This window comes from Bos taurus, chromosome 3 (assembly GCF_002263795.3).
Source record: "Bos taurus isolate L1 Dominette 01449 registration number 42190680 breed Hereford chromosome 3, ARS-UCD2.0, whole genome shotgun sequence".
Classification (NCBI taxonomy): Eukaryota; Metazoa; Chordata; class Mammalia; order Artiodactyla; family Bovidae; genus Bos; species Bos taurus.
This window is the reverse complement of record NC_037330.1, coordinates 13,923,613-13,938,250: the sequence shown is the minus strand read 5'-3', so window position 1 is coordinate 13,938,250 and position 14,638 is coordinate 13,923,613. Positions and strand designations below refer to the sequence as shown.

At 55.3% G+C, this 14,638-nt stretch overlaps 1 protein-coding gene and 1 long non-coding RNA gene across 9 annotated transcripts; one reads left to right on the top strand and one right to left on the bottom strand.

Moving 5' to 3' along the window:
* The first annotated feature begins 102 nt into the window (after positions 1-102).
* LRRC71 (leucine rich repeat containing 71) lies at positions 103-12,712 on the top strand. Of its 8 annotated transcripts, none has more exons than XM_005203693.5 (16): positions 114-649; positions 4,588-4,737; positions 5,043-5,168; positions 5,265-5,340; positions 5,557-5,634; positions 7,661-7,729; positions 7,951-8,110; positions 8,196-8,279; positions 8,375-8,464; positions 9,128-9,274; positions 9,475-9,568; positions 9,901-9,989; positions 11,494-11,535; positions 11,611-11,725; positions 12,066-12,187; positions 12,423-12,712. In XM_005203693.5, exons 1-16 carry the CDS (start codon positions 250-252, stop codon positions 12,540-12,542), a joined length of 1,962 nt encoding a protein of 653 aa, XP_005203750.3. In that variant the 5' UTR covers positions 114-249; the 3' UTR covers positions 12,543-12,712. The 8 variants fall into 8 exon arrangements, 7 of the variants coding, with proteins under 7 accessions (XP_059739311.1, XP_059739318.1, XP_010801205.2 ...); XM_005203694.5 differs by having other exon boundaries at positions 115-649; positions 11,614-11,725; XM_010802903.4 differs by lacking the exon at positions 7,661-7,729 and having other exon boundaries at positions 112-649.
* Positions 1,298-4,590, bottom strand: LOC104971464 (uncharacterized). The gene is made up of 2 exons (XR_805333.4): positions 4,212-4,590; positions 1,298-1,709 (listed from the first exon to the last, which is right to left on the bottom strand). It is a non-coding gene; the product is annotated as an uncharacterized lncRNA (long non-coding RNA).
* Positions 12,713-14,638: the final 1,926 nt, after the last annotated feature.

Sequence of the window (14,638 nt, the reverse complement as noted above, 5' to 3'; positions counted from 1 at the left end):
TCGCCCTAGCCCCGCCCCCTCCTTTGGTCCGGTCGGGTCCAGTCCGGGATCCACTCGTCTCCCTCCTCCACAGCCCCGCCCAGGTTCTTCTCCTTTCGCACTGGGTCCCCAGGGTGCGGCCCTCCCGGGCTCCTCTGCTCCTGTGACCCCCTGCCGCCCAGTCGGGCTCACTCTGCCCTGACTCCGCCCTTCCCGGGGGTCCTCCTCCGTGGCTCCGCCCTCCGGGCACCGCCTCCTACTAGTGACTCTATGGTGCCCCCTAGGCCTCGCGTGCGCTCCGCGGTTGCCCTTTGCCCACGGACCGGCCCACCTCGCGCGGTTGTCGTGGAGAGGGACGCGGAGGCGACGCCACCGCAGGCGGGTCCAGCTGGTGCAGGCGAAAGTAGAGACCCTCGATTCAGCCACCTCCAGGGCAAGCCCTACAGAGTCTGGTCCTGCCTCCTCGCCCCCGTGAGGGTCCCCAGAGTCGCTGCGGACGGCAGAGGCATGTCAGGGGAGGCAAGCGCACCACCCGCGACGTCACCCAGGGCCCCGCGTCCTGGGATCCAGAAATCATCGGGTGCAGTGACCAAGAAGGGGGATCGCGGGGCCAAGGAGAAGCCGGCGACCGTCCTGCCGCCGGTGGGCGAGGAGGAGCCCAAAAACCCTGGTACGTTGGTGACGGCGTTAGGGGGTTAGGCCTCTAGGCTTCGGCTCCACGCACTCCCACCAGCCACTCGTCCCTCAGATTAGCCAGACTGGATGGGGCGTCGTCGTTGAGTCAGGCACTAGCGGGCGAGGTAGTAATAATATGCTACCAAATACTAGCAAATAATAATAGAATTTCTAGTGCTAAGGAGTGCTGTGTGGAAAAGGACTCCACCGGCGGAAGTTCCGTATGTGAATGTAAATAGCTCCTGGCACGTGGTAAGAGTGTTGTAAGTGGTCACACTATTGGGTGTTCACGTGTTATTAGGCTTGTTTCTTCTCTGTACTGTGAAGTCCTGCCCTGACTATTGTGAGGAGGCACAATGGAGGTGATGGTGAGAGTATTTTTATAAACTGCAAATTCACTTGTTCACTCAACAAACATACATTCCACACCCATTTCAAGTGCCCTGCTCCATCCTGGGATATGAATCACAGTTTCAGTCCCAGCACAGTTCCTGCAACCCAGCTTGGCAGATGTTTGTATTGAACTTGATCTTAAAGAACCCACACTGGTTTGGGATGCTGACAAATACAATAAGATGTGCCAATTTGTATGAGAGAAGAGGGTCCAGGGAGTGATGGGAAGATGCACGGGCACTGCCAAGAGTGACTTTGAGTTTTATAGACATTTATTCCAACAATTACTTCTTTGATGTCTGCTCTGTAGCCAGGTCCGACAGAGACAGAATGAGATGGACACAGTCCAGCTGGAATGGAATTTACATTCTCTAGGAAACGAACATCATTGGAAAAGTATGCATATGAGTGTGGCTTTTTATGTTGCAACTGATAGAACCCCAACCCAAACTAATTATCCACAAAGGGGAATTGATTGGAAGCCTTCTTGATTCAAACCACCAGCTTTGCATTGAAGACAGACAGGAACTTGCGATCTCTGGACTCACAGAAAAACAACTTGGAGAAAACACTCTGATATCAGACCTTGGTCAGGTGCCATCTCTTTGTCAGTGCTGGTGGCTGTGGGAGGGGAGCTATAGGAGCTGGAGAAAGAGCATTTTCTAGAAGAAAAACAAGACAGTTTAGAATCTTCTATAGATATGAACCCAGCTACATCACACCCACACACACACCCACACTCATACACTCCCACACACACACCCCACTCTGGCTGCTGTGTGGGAAATGGAGTAGCAGAGGGAGAGAATGGGGGCAGGGAGATGAGTTATGAGGCATTTTATTATTAAAAAAATTTTTTTTAATTTATTTATTTTAATTGGAGGCTAATTACTTTACAATATTGTATTGGTTTTGCCATACATCAACATGAATCCGTCACGGGTGTACATATGTTCCCCATCCTGAACCCCCCTCCCACCTCCCTCCCCGAACCATCCCTCTGGGTCATCCCAGTGCACCTGCCCCAAGCATCCTGTATCATGCATCGAACATGGACTGGCAATTCGTTTCTTATATGATATTATACATGTTTCAATGCCATTCTCCCAAATCATCCCAGCCTCTCCCTCTACGAGGCATTTTAATAGCCCAGGTGACAGACAGTTGTAGCTGGGGGAAGGTAATGGGGAGCTGGGTTAGGCTTCTTGGAAAAATACTTCCATGGTAGAAAAAGAGTTGGTGAAGTAGTGGATGGTGGGGGGAGGGGAAGTGAGGGAGGTAGCAAGAACGATTCCATGTTTCTGTACTGGTTGTGGGATGGGTTAAAGGGCCATCCATGGAGACAGGCATGCACGAAGGAAGAGCCTGTGAGAGATTTCCAAGGGTTGGTGTTGGCTGAGCAGCTGGATGGAAGGGTCTGGTGCAGTGAGATGATGTCAGGTCTGGAGATGTGAATTGGGAGCCGCTGTTTGGGTGCATTTAAACCCTGGGAATAAAACAGATTCCCCTGGGGAGGGAGGGAGTGGAGCCAGAGACAGGAATGGGCTCAGAACCCAGCCTCAGGGATCTTAGAGGAAGAGGAGCTGACAGAGGAGCCAGAGAAGTCAGACAGAAAGGGAGTGATAACAGGACACGGCCGGCTGCATGGTCACAGAAGCTTTAGCAGGGGCGCTGGGGCCGGGTTCACACAGGGCAGAGTGAAGGCAGATGCAACAAGGTTTACAGATTTAGAGAAAACCCCATCTGGCGGCTTCCTTTCAAGAAGCTGTGAGGTGAGGTGAGCTCACAGTGAGCGTGAGGAGGGAGTGTGAGAGGGGAGCAAAGTAGGAGCAAGGCCCTTTCAGGGCTATGCTGCCCACTGAGTGGGTGCTAGCTGAAGCCCAGATGTGGAATATTTCCATCACTGGGGGCATGCTGTTCTAGAACGGGGTTCTCGGGTGCCCTCCTTGGCCCATCTTTGGCGCCATCTGTGAACTTGTTATGGCTTCCCAGGTGGCTCAGTGGGTAAAAAATCCACCTGCCAATGCAGGAGACACAGAAGATGTGGGTTCAACCCCTGGGTCAGGAAGATCCCCTGAAGGAGGGCATGACAACCCACTCCAGTACTCTTGCCTGGAGAATCCGCATGGACAGGGGAGCCTGGCGGGCTACAGTCCATGGGGTCACAAAGAGTTGGACATGCACAGTGAGCTTGTTGGAAATGCAAATTCATGGACTCTGCTTAGACTATGGGATCAGAATCCAGGAGGGATGGGGCTCAGGAAATTCTTAACAGGCTTTCCTGATGATTCTTACAGACAGCTGTTAAAGTTTGAGAATCTCTGTTTAGAGAAGATGGTGTGAGTGAAGCAAGGAAGGATGGAGGGGTTCTCCCAGCAGAGAGAAGAGCTTGGGAAAGCAGGCCCCAGGCAGGAGCCAGCTGTACAAGGGGCTCCCCCTCACTTCCCAGTGCCTCCTCTCGTTTGCCCTCCCCGTACTGAGCACACAATCTCCCAGTGGCCCACACCCTGCGGGCAGCATCCCCGCTGTTAGCTGCAGGAATTCTCTTCTCTGGGCACAGCCCCTGCAGCCTGTGGCCTGGGTGATGCTGCTGCGGGGTCTCCAGGCTGCCCAGCACTTGAAAGAGAGGGCCGGCATCGAGTCCACCCTCTGCCTCCAGAGTGTCCCCTTTGCTGGGACACCCCTACCCATCTCAAGGAACCACTTCTTGCTGGGAGGCCCATGTAGGAGCAGGGAAGAGCAGGCATCTTTGGGTACTCAGACACCTCAGGCCTGCAGACCCCTCAGGATGGGAAGTGCTGGGCATCTGCCTGAATTACTACAACTCCTGAATGAGTTAAGATTTCCAAAGCACTTAGAACAGTGTGGGACAGGAGTACGGGCTCTATCCATATTTCTTAAATAAATAAAGCCTACCGCCCTGCTTGGCCTCAGTCTACCTGTCAGGTTGGGGGAGTAGGGATGGGGGAGTGGGGTGGGGAGTTGGAGAGGTCCTTGTGGGTTCCTTCCTTTTCTCACATCAGGCCTGGGCCTTCTTTCTTAGTGTGACCCTGGGCAGTCCCCGCAAGGAAGGAACAGGGGAGGTGGCTGGGCTCGGGAGGCAGAGGTCCCCTCCCCCCAACCCCAGGGAGCGGACAGCCGGAGTGGAAGCGGCCTTGACTCACGGGGTGGGTGGAGGAGCCGAGGCACCCGCCTTGTTGACATTCCAAGCCCGTTAGTCCTTTCTTCCAGGTCTTGATTTCCCCCTGTTTCTTGTCAAGTGTTTTCAGTATCGGTCTCTACAACGCATCTTACATGCTAAAAATGGCCGTAAGGATGTCTGCCTCTACGGAGGGGCTCCGGGCCGCCCCGAGGCCAGAAGCCCCGCGCAGGCGAGCGTGGGAACGCAGCGCTGGGCCCGGATCCCAGGCCGGAGGGGACGCAGGGCTGGGTGCGGCGTCCTCTGGTCTCTGCTGCCCTCTGGTGGCGACCTTGTGCTCCAGCCGGCGAGCTCCGTGCGGCCCGGCCCTTCCCCGCCCACTCTCGTCCCCGCCCCTGCAGAAGAGTACCAGTGCACTGGCATCCTCGAGGTAGATTTCGCTGAGCTCTGCACGCGGTGGGGCTACACGGACTTCCCTAAAGTGGTCACCCGACCCCGCCCGCAGCCGACCTTCGCCCCCTCGGCCTCTACGTCGGAAAAGCCCACAGTAGGTGAGTGACAGCGGAGCCGCCAGGGTGTCTGCCAGGGCCACTGCGTCGATCCCCAGCCTCCCATCTCACGGCGGGCGGAACGGAGGGTACGCAGGGCATTGTGCGTGTGAATAAGGGGGGTGGATTTCAAGGGGGTGGGTGGGGAGGCGGGTGTGGGGGGTTTGTTGCGGGGGCTCTCCTGTCTCTCCGTGGGGGCTGTCCCGGCCTCTCTGGCACCCGTACGTTGGCCGGATCGTGGGGCCCGGGGCGGTGACTGTGCCCTCTCCCTCCTTCTCCGGCTTCTCGCACCCCTCCCTGCCTTCCAGATGATCAGCGGTTGTCGGGGTCCTGCAGCCTCAACAGCCTGGAGAGCAAATACGTGTTCTTCCGGCCCACCATCCAGGTGGAGCTGGAGCCCGAGGACAAGTCGGTGAAGGAAATCTACATTCGCGGTGAGGCCTCCTCCGCGCACTGCCCCTCCCACCCCCCGTCCCCCACCCCACCGTACCCCTCCGGCCCGAGGTGCCTTCCTTCTCTCCCTTCCGCAGGTTGGAAGGTTGAGGAGCGGATCCTGGGTATCTTCTCGAAGTGTCTGCCCTCCCTCAGCCAGCTGCAGGCCATCAAGTGAGGGGACATGGGGGTAGGGGACCGAGGCTGCGGGAGGGGCAGGAGGCCAGTGGGGACGGCAGGCTCCTAGCGGCCTGGGAGAAAGAACGGAAGGGGCATGGAAGACCCTGGGGAGTTGAGGGAAGAGGGGAATGAGGAAGGCTGTGGCTGGGGAGGGCAAATGGGAAGGAGGTGATGCTCCAGCTGCGATTCTGTGCTTCCCACCGTTTCCAGCTTGTGGAAAGTGGGGCTGACTGATAAGACCCTGACTACCTTCATCGCCCTCCTGCCTCTCTGCTCATCCACGCTCAGGTCAGCAGAGGGGAACAGGCAAGCCGGGAGGAGACCTGGGTAGACGGGCTGGCTGGGTGGTCCGAAGGGAGCAGTTTGGGAACAAGGGGGACAAGTTCCAGCTCCTGTGGCCTGGGCTGGCATCCCTGTGGAAAGAGGGTGCTGCTAGTGTCTGTGGGGCTTCTGAAGTTCCCATCTGACAAGCAGTAGGGTCCCCTTTTCTGTCTACACCAGCACCTAAAAAGCCTACCTTTGGGGCCTTATTTCATCTCCTGTTCATCAGTCCTGCCACCATCCAGTCTCTCCCTGGTTCCTCACTGCCTGGGCTCTGACGCTGAACCAGGGGCTGGTTCTTCTCCTACAGGAACTAGCAGTCCTGGGAGGGAGGGAAAAGGTCATAGCAATGAATACTGCAGGGCAATGTGGGGACTGTAGTGGTGGATGTTTTATGGGAGACATGGAAGGCTGCCTGGAGGAGGAGGTACTAAGTTGAACCTTGAAGGAGGAATAGGAAGAGGCCAGGTAGGGAACCGGAAGGGGCATTCCTGTAAAGGAGGGAGTCAGGGCAAAGTGTGAAGTAATGACTACAGGCGTGGTTGTTGTAGAAAGAACACAGCTGATTTGGCTGCTCTTTATTGAGGCTCCCCTCGCACCCTTGGGAGAAGGCAATGGCAACCCACTCCAGTACTCTTGCCTGGAACATCCCTTGGACAGAGGAGCCCCATGGGGTCGCTAAGAGTCGGTCACGACTGAGCAACTTCACTTTCACTTTTCACTTTCATGCATTGGAGAAGGAAATGGCAACCCACTCCAGTGTTCTTGCCTGAAGAATCCCAGGGATGGGGGAGCCTGGTGGGCTGCCGTCTATGGGGTCACACAGAGTCGGACACGAGTGAAGCGACTTAGCAGCAGCAGCAGCACCCTTGACTTCTGCTTTACAGACCCTCCCACCATCACTGGCCTCCCCACTTGTCTTCCTTAGATGAAAGGGATGCTTCTTGAGGGCAGGGCTTTTGTCTCCTTTAGCTGGAGCTCTTTGTTCATTCTATCAGGGTAATTAGAAACAATTTAGCCAGCAGAAGAGAAAAAAAAAAAAAAAAACTATTGAATTCATCTTAATATGTAAAAATAAGTCAGATCAACATAATAAAATAATAAAAAATAAATGCAGTCAGGTTCAGATGCTAGATGAGCTAGGCTGAAATGTTGGGCAGATATCATGAAAGAATTTTTTTTTCCATGGGAGAAATTTTTTAACAGAGATGTTTATAGCCATTAGTTCCATGTTTGCTGTGACTTGGAAAAAGACCTCCAACCTGTCAGTACTGTTGGAGAAGCCACTGCCCTGTGGAGGGGTCACGTCCTGGGTTGCAGTGTAACAAGTTACCGCAAATTATAGTGGCTTCAAACAACAAACGTTTATTACCTCACAGTTTCTGAGTTAAATCCAGGTGTGGGTTAGCTGGCGGCTTTGGCTCAGGGTCTCGGTGGGGTTGCAGTATTGCTGTTGGCTGGGGTTGCCGTCGTTTTGGGGGATGCGGGTGGTGGTGGTGGAGCATCGGCAGCCAAGCTCACTTACGTGGCAGCTGATTGGCTGCAGTGCCTCCTCTTGTGAGCCTTTCCTTAGGTCATCTGGGTGCTCTCACCACCCGGCAGCTAGTACCAGAGAGCACCCCAGTTGGAAACCACAGCCTTTTTGTAACCTAAACTTGAAAGTGACCTCTCATCTCTTATTCATTAGAAGTGAGTCACTAGGTCAGCCACACTCAAGGGGAGAGGATTACACTGGGGCATGGATACCAAGAAGTGGGGATCACTGGGGTCATCTGAGAGGCTCCCGTCACTAACTCTGGAGAGCAACCCCTTCGTATGGCACACTTCTGGATTTCTAGTCTGGAGAAGGGTCACAGATAATTTCCTGTGTCAGGGAGTTGGGGGTGGGGCATGTTCCCAAGCTGCTTGCCAGAGCCCCACCCTCCCTCTTTGCCCCCTCCCCTCACCTGGCCTCAGTGGTGCCTCTTGGGTCTCAGATCTCCCCCACCCTCAGGAAGGTGTCTCTGGAGGGGAACCCACTGCCGGAGCAGTCCTACCACAAGCTCATGGCAGCAGACAGCACGTGAGACTCCTTCCCCTCACCCCCTTTCTTTGGGCTCGTCCCCCATTCCGTCATCCTTAGTTCCCACCCTGCCTTGTCCCTCTAGCACCTCCCCAAGGACCCTCAGTTCCTCCACCCTCAGACCCGAATGGCCCTCCTCATGCCCCCGAGTTTTCCGAGGTTACCGAACCGCCCAGGATCCCAGGTTTCCCGTGACCCGAGTTCTCCCTCCCGTTGCCCAGGATCGCGCATTTGTCTCTGCGGAACAACAACATCGACGACCACGGGGCGCAGCTCTTGGGTCAGGCTCTGTCTACGCTGCACAGCTGCAACCGGACCCTGGTCTCGCTCAACCTGGGCTTCAACCACATCGGGGACGAGGGCGCGGGCTACATCGCGGATGTGCGTGCGCAGCGGGCAGGGTCCCACGCGAGCTGTGGCGCCCGGCGCCAGCCGGCTGGCTCACTGCCCCTTCCCGCCCCCGCAGGGCCTCCGGCTCAATCGCTCCTTGCTCTGGCTGTCCCTGGCCCACAACCGCATCCAGGACAAGGGCGCCCTGAAGCTGGCTGAGGTGGGTGTGCCGGATGGGCGGGGCCGGGGAGAGACTCCCCCGCTCCCAGTCCCGGCTCCCCGGACGGCTGATGGCCAGGTGCCGCCCCGTCCCAGGTCCTGCGCCCCTTCGAGCTGACACATATCGAGGTGGTGGAGCGCCGGCGCCTCCTGCTGGAGAAAGGTTCGCAGGAGCGCTCGCGATCGGTGAGGAGCCCCCGGAGCCGGAGAGCTGAACCGCTTCCCAGGTCGGCCGCTTTCAGACGGCTGGACGTGTCCTAACCCGTCTTCTCTCCCTGTGTTGTGACCGTTTTTCTCTCCGACCTCAGCACACATCTAACAAAAGTTTGGTTTCTAACCGCAGAGCCACTCCGCTGACGGCAGAGTGTGTTGGTTAAGAGAAAGGACTAGATTTATAGACCGCAGGGACTTGGAATCTGGCTCATCCACAAAACAGCTTGGGACCTTGGGCGTGTGACTGAACCTCTCGGGCCTCAGTTTCCTCATCTGTAAAATGGGGATAACTGTGTCTACCTCATAGGATTGTTGAGAGGATTAAATGAGTTAATTCAGCTAATGCACTTGGAAAAGTGCCTGGCATTTAGTTTAAAATATGTTAGCTACAGTTTTATCCCCTCAGTATGTGTCGGAATGCCTTTCCTACCTTCCCCACCCTCCCACCCCCACCCCCAAGCTCATCTCTGGATCCCTCTGCTATTTGTTCCCAAAATGCCCCGTAAGAGTCCCAAACACATTATGTTAGCATTTAGGCAGGGAGATTGGGATGGGGGTGCTGCCAGCCTGACTGCCACCCAGGCACAAGGGAAGAGGCACTAGCTTCTTCCTCTTCCATCCCATTTGTGAGCACAGCCTTCCACCTCTCGGCACGGGGACTCCAAAACAGAGCGTGACAAGAATCAGCTGATGGGGGTCAGCAGTTTTGCATTGGTGGAGAAGGACAAGACGCAGACAGTGAAGACACCCAAGGGTCTGGGCAAGAAAAAGGAGAAGTCGGGGGTAGGTATGCTGGGGGCAGCAGAGCCTCGGGCGCTGGAGGAATAGGGGAGGAAGCTTCCTTGATAAAGGAGATGGGTGGAGGCTGGAAGGCCTTTGAAGTCCATCTCAGCCCCAGGGTCCTAGTGCCGACCTCTTCCCACAGCTGCTTCCCATCCCCCAGGGAGGCAGGACTCTCATCTCTCTTCTTACATCCTCCACAGGAAGTGGTGAAGAAAGAGGAGAAGTCAGGGCCTGGGCAGTCACCTACACAAGGAACCCCTAGGAAAGAAGACTCCGCAAAGGCAGGCAAGGGGAGTAAGTGCTGGCACCCGCCGGCAGGGCGTGGACAGAGCAGCCCTAGGCAGGATGAGGAGCCTGCCCTGAGCTAGTCTTGGGGATGTTGTTGGAAACCCCAAACAGCCCACAAACTGCACTCCACACCGTTTCCCTGGGCTGGACCCCTGTGGCTCCGCTCTCAGAGGAGGAATCCTCCGCCCTGCCTGGCTGGAGCCCCCCTCCAGCTCTCTTTCTGCTGCACCCAAACCCACAGTGTGAGGAGACCCCTTCCTTGCCCCAGCCTTTCTCTGGGGAAGCTGGGTGGTGTCAGAGGTCTGCCCTGTGCATTCTGGCTCCTCTTCCTACTCCAGAGGTAACCATCCCTGAGCAGAAACTAAGCAAGGGAAAGGGGGCCAAGACTGGGAGCAAAGAGAAGCGCAGCATCCTCATGGAGTCTGAGGTAGGCTGGGAGAAGTGGGGTGGGGAGCACGTCCCTGGGGTCCAGGCCCCCAGCCCCTCCTGGGATGGAGTCTCCACTCCTGTCCTGTGGCAGCAGCCACTTCACCTGGCGTGTGCCCTCGGTCCGGCCTGCTTCCTATCCCAGCCTGGGCTTGCAGGGGTAACAGAGCTCAGTGCCCCTCGCCTTCTATTAGGAGCCCCATTTTTGATCCTTGCCTCCACTCAGTCTGCTCCCCAAATGCCATCTGTTAGTCTCCAGCACACTCACAGTTGCTCACACAGTTGCAGAGGGGACAGAGCCCTTTGGCCCTGCCAGCAGCTCTCCGGGGGGCAGGGTGTTTTCCTGATCGTGGCACTGCCCTCACGCTGTGCACAGCAACTTTAGACCCTCTCCCCTTTGCCCTTGCAGCCTCCCTTTTCTCTTTCAACGTGGACCAACTGGTCCCTTGTTTTGAAAACCTTCCTGGACTGCTGACTCCGTAGCACCCGCCCCCACAGTGGAGTCAGCTGCTCGAGGGCTACGTGCACCCACGCAGTCATACATCAGGCTATTGTGCTTTGCTTCACTGCGACTCAGATTATTGAAGACTTGTGGCAACCCTGCATTAAGCAAGTCTTCTGGTGCCTTTTTTTTACCCCCAACAGCCCTTGCTCACTTTGTGTCTCTGGGCTACCTTTTGATACTACTTCTCGCAGTATTTCAGGGTTTTTCATTACTATTACAGTTGTTATGGTCATCAGTGATCTTTGATATTACTACCTTGATTCTCTGAAGGCTCAGACGATGGTTAGCATTTTTTTTTTTAGCAAGAGGATTTTAAAATTAAGGTATTATACCTTGCTTTTTTTAGACATAATGCACATTTAGACTGTAATATAAACATAACTTTTATATGCACTGGGAAGCCACTTTATTGGAACCGAACCCACATCTCCGAGGTATGCCTGTGTTCCAAGACCTCCCCACCCTAGGCAGGGACCGGCCCCTCCCCTTTTAGGAGTCTTCTCTAGGATCCAAGAGAAGATCTTACAAAAGGGGAAAGTCAGGTGGAGAAAGCCGGCAAGGGTGGCCTCCCTGTGCCGGTTTTCAGCCCCTGCCTCAGCCTTGATCCAGGCTGCTGTTTCTCCCCGGGATGATTGCATTTTCCTCTCATCCTGCCTTCAGTGTCATCTCCCTGCAGTCCCTTGTCCTCATTGATCTCCCTGTTAGAAAATAGTGAACTTGAATGCCAACACTACTTCACACCTCTGCACCTGTTGGCACTTTCCCCTCTTCATCTGATAAGGACCACACACTACCAAGACGCCAGCTCCCAGGCCATCTCCTGCAGGATAGACTTACTCCCAAGCCTGGCTAGCTGTCCCTCTCCTGTGCCCCCCTGCCCCGCCCCCAGTTCTGCTTCCCTCTGTCAGCTCCAACTGACTGCATTAGTCTCAGCTCTCTGGCTTCCCCGCACAGAGCTGCTTCTTGAGGGTATGGGCTTAATTTATCTTTGTATCTCCAGCACTCGGGACAAAGCCTGGACTATAACCGGCCCTCAAAACATGTATGTTGAATGAATGAATGAATGGCCTGTTGACCAGCTCCCCTCTCCTCTGCTGCAATTAGTATTCTGCCTTAGCAGCTGGTTGGGGAAGCTACTGAGATGGTCAACCCTCTCCTGGAACCTGTGGAGCACCGCGATGGCAAAGTTTTCATGCCTGGGAACAAGGTCCTCTTGCACCTCAATCTTCTCCGTACGTTTGCCAGTGCCCCCTGCTTTCCTCAGGCGGCCACAAGGTCGCCCCCATGGCGCTCCATGGGGCAGAACCTGGCTCTCCAGCGGCTGGGCGTCACCTGAAGGCCCTCTTGCATGGGGCTTTGGGGCAGGGGCGGGTCCGGGCTCTGGGTCAGGCAATTAGAGAGCAGAGGAACAAGATGAAAGACGGAGGGAAGTGAGACAAAAAGGAGAGTTGGGGTGAAGGACCAGGTCGGGTGTTAGTCCAGGCGAGTGAGCTGGAGGAGCAAGGGGTTAGCAGGGTGTCGGCAAGGAGGTGGTTGGCGCCCCGAGGCCACCTCGTCTACTCCTTTCTCCAGGAAACCGTATCACAGAGGTGGGGCTGGAGGCCTTCCTCACAGTGGTGCAGTACCAGGCACAATTCGCCAAATCCAAGAGCGCGTCCAAGGGCCCCGTGGGGCTGCTGTGGCTTTCCCTGGCGGTGAGTCCCCATCAACCTCTCCTGCTGTTTCCAAGGCAGGCCCTGTAGTTTCCCTGGCCTCTTAACACTACATAGCCTTCGCTCTCGCTGTGAGATCGGCAGTCAGGCTCCTTTTTGCCTTTTTTTCCGTGCCCCCCCCAGCCCCCAACCCACCTTGTCCTATGAAATGACTTTTCCTCAGATGATTCACCTTCATTGCTTTTGTTAGCTATCGGCGTGCCTTTTCTTCTTTCAGAAAAACTGCTTCTCCCCACAATGTCCTGCGTACGCTATGATCCAGGAGCTGATGCTGCCAAGGGACCCCATCAGTAAATGCAGGCACAAAGAGGAGGAGCCCGTGGCTTCTTCCACCTAGCCCCTGCCCCCTGCTTTTCCCAAGATTCTGGGCCACGGAAGTGCCTCCTTTCCACATGTGGGCTGGACCTCCCTGGGGAAAGCTCAGATCATTAACAAAGTCTATTGCTGTACTTCTTTCCTTGAAACCTCTGTCCCAGAACTACTCAGAATATTTAGACTTTATGCCTGTTGAAAGCGTGTTAATATGACCAGAAATGGCCAAATCGCTTTATGGTTCTGCTGGGGGGTGATTTCAGCCCCTCTGGTTGTGGCCGGCCAGGGGCATTGCTCTCCCGCCTCCTCAGGACCTAGTTCTTGCTTGCCCAGCCTACAGTCAGCCCCTCCTCCCCCACCAGAGGACATGTGATATGCCAGGGTTTGCAGTGTCTCTGGACTTAGGAGGCAGAAAGAAAAGTCTTGGGAGAGTAGCCAACATGCACAGCAGAGGGGAAGAGTGGGTGGGGCAAAAGCATGGAGCGCAGGCCCCACCATTCCACCTTCTCAGACCCCGTCCCCCTCTGGACTGGTTTGGAGAGGCAAGGGCTCAGCCTGTGAAAACATGCTGAGCTAGTGTGCCGCTTTGTTTGGAGAGGGTGCCGAATCCCTCATCATGTTTGTAGCAAAGGCAAAGCACTAAACGTGAACCGTGATGACGCTGCCTACTGCTGTCAGCGACCTGAAACCGGAGCCACCCAGATGGTGCCGGGGGCCCCCAGGAGAGGTGGGGCCCTGACTCTTCACCCTTCAGCGCTGCACCCACTGAGATGGCCTGGTCATGCCTCCAGAGCCCAGGGCTGGCTTCTGGGGAGCTGACATTCACTCTTCCGGGAGCTGCCTGAGAAGCGTGCCTTCTTCACCTCTGAGCACGGCTAACCCGGTCACATCCTCTCGACCCCCACTCTGCTTTCCGTTGCCTCAACAGAGATCTGCTCTCTGTGCCTCTGAGGCTCTGTGGCCCCCACAGTCCCCTCTCTGCCTCCAGCCACAGCACTGCTGCTTGGCCTCTTGGCAGCTGGCCGCTGAGCTGCTGCAGGGAGCAGGGTGCAGGAGCAGCTCTGTGAATCTGCAGCGCTGAGGACATCGCAGGTGCTTGGTGACGACCCGTCACCCCAGCCTCTCCTGCTACCCGTCTGAGGCCTTCTAAAGCTTCAGTGGAGCCTTACAGCCCACGTCCTCATCCCTACACTTTATCAAGAATGGCTCGTGTATTCATTCTGATGCCCAACCAGACTGTGAGCTCCCAAGGTCAGCACTCAGCATTATGCTGGGTTTAGGAGGTAAAACAGAGGGGAAAGAGGATCTGTCCCTTAGTTCAACAATGACAGCAAAGAGAGGAGGTCTGAATGGTTACAGTCCTGGGGATGTGGCCATGTCTGACGAGCTGCTTCCGGAGGGTGTCAGAGCCTGCCAGAGGACTCCGAAGGCATCTGGCCAGGCCTCTGAGATGGCCCTCCCCTGTGCGTTGCCTTTAAAGTCCTAAAGCTCACTGAGGGCAGCCCATGAGGGCTCTTGACTCTGGGACCACTGCTCGTGTGTGAGTGTGTGTTTAAACTGAGATAAGTGTCTTTGCATGTCTCAGCCATGGGGGCTGTATCACTTGGTTTGCCCAACTCAAGTTCAGCAAGTGCGCCCTGGAGCTTCGGGAGAGAATATGGCGAGGCCTGGGTCTGGGGGCTGCGTTCTGTTCCTTCTATCCAATGCTAACCAGTCTCAGAGGGAACAACTACAGTATCTTTGATCACAGTGGTTCCAAGAATCACACACATACCACCACAGTTGAAGAATATTTAACTTTTCTTAAAAAAAAAAAAACAAAAAAACAAAAACTTAACCATGAAAGGAAGAAAATAAAAGAGTATACATTATTTTAACAGCAAAACAGTCATTTCCATATCTATATTTTATATATTATATATATATATTTATATATATATATGTATATATACACCTAGCACAGTGTGTATATTCTATTAGTGGGGGGTGGAGTGGGTGTGGTAATGGGGGCCAAGGCTGTGGTAGCCCCTGGGGATGGTCCTAGGTTAGTTTAGGGACTCCAGCATTCAACCCCCTACCCCCCGTCCTGGGGCCCAGTTTTCAGCTCTGTACCTGATACAC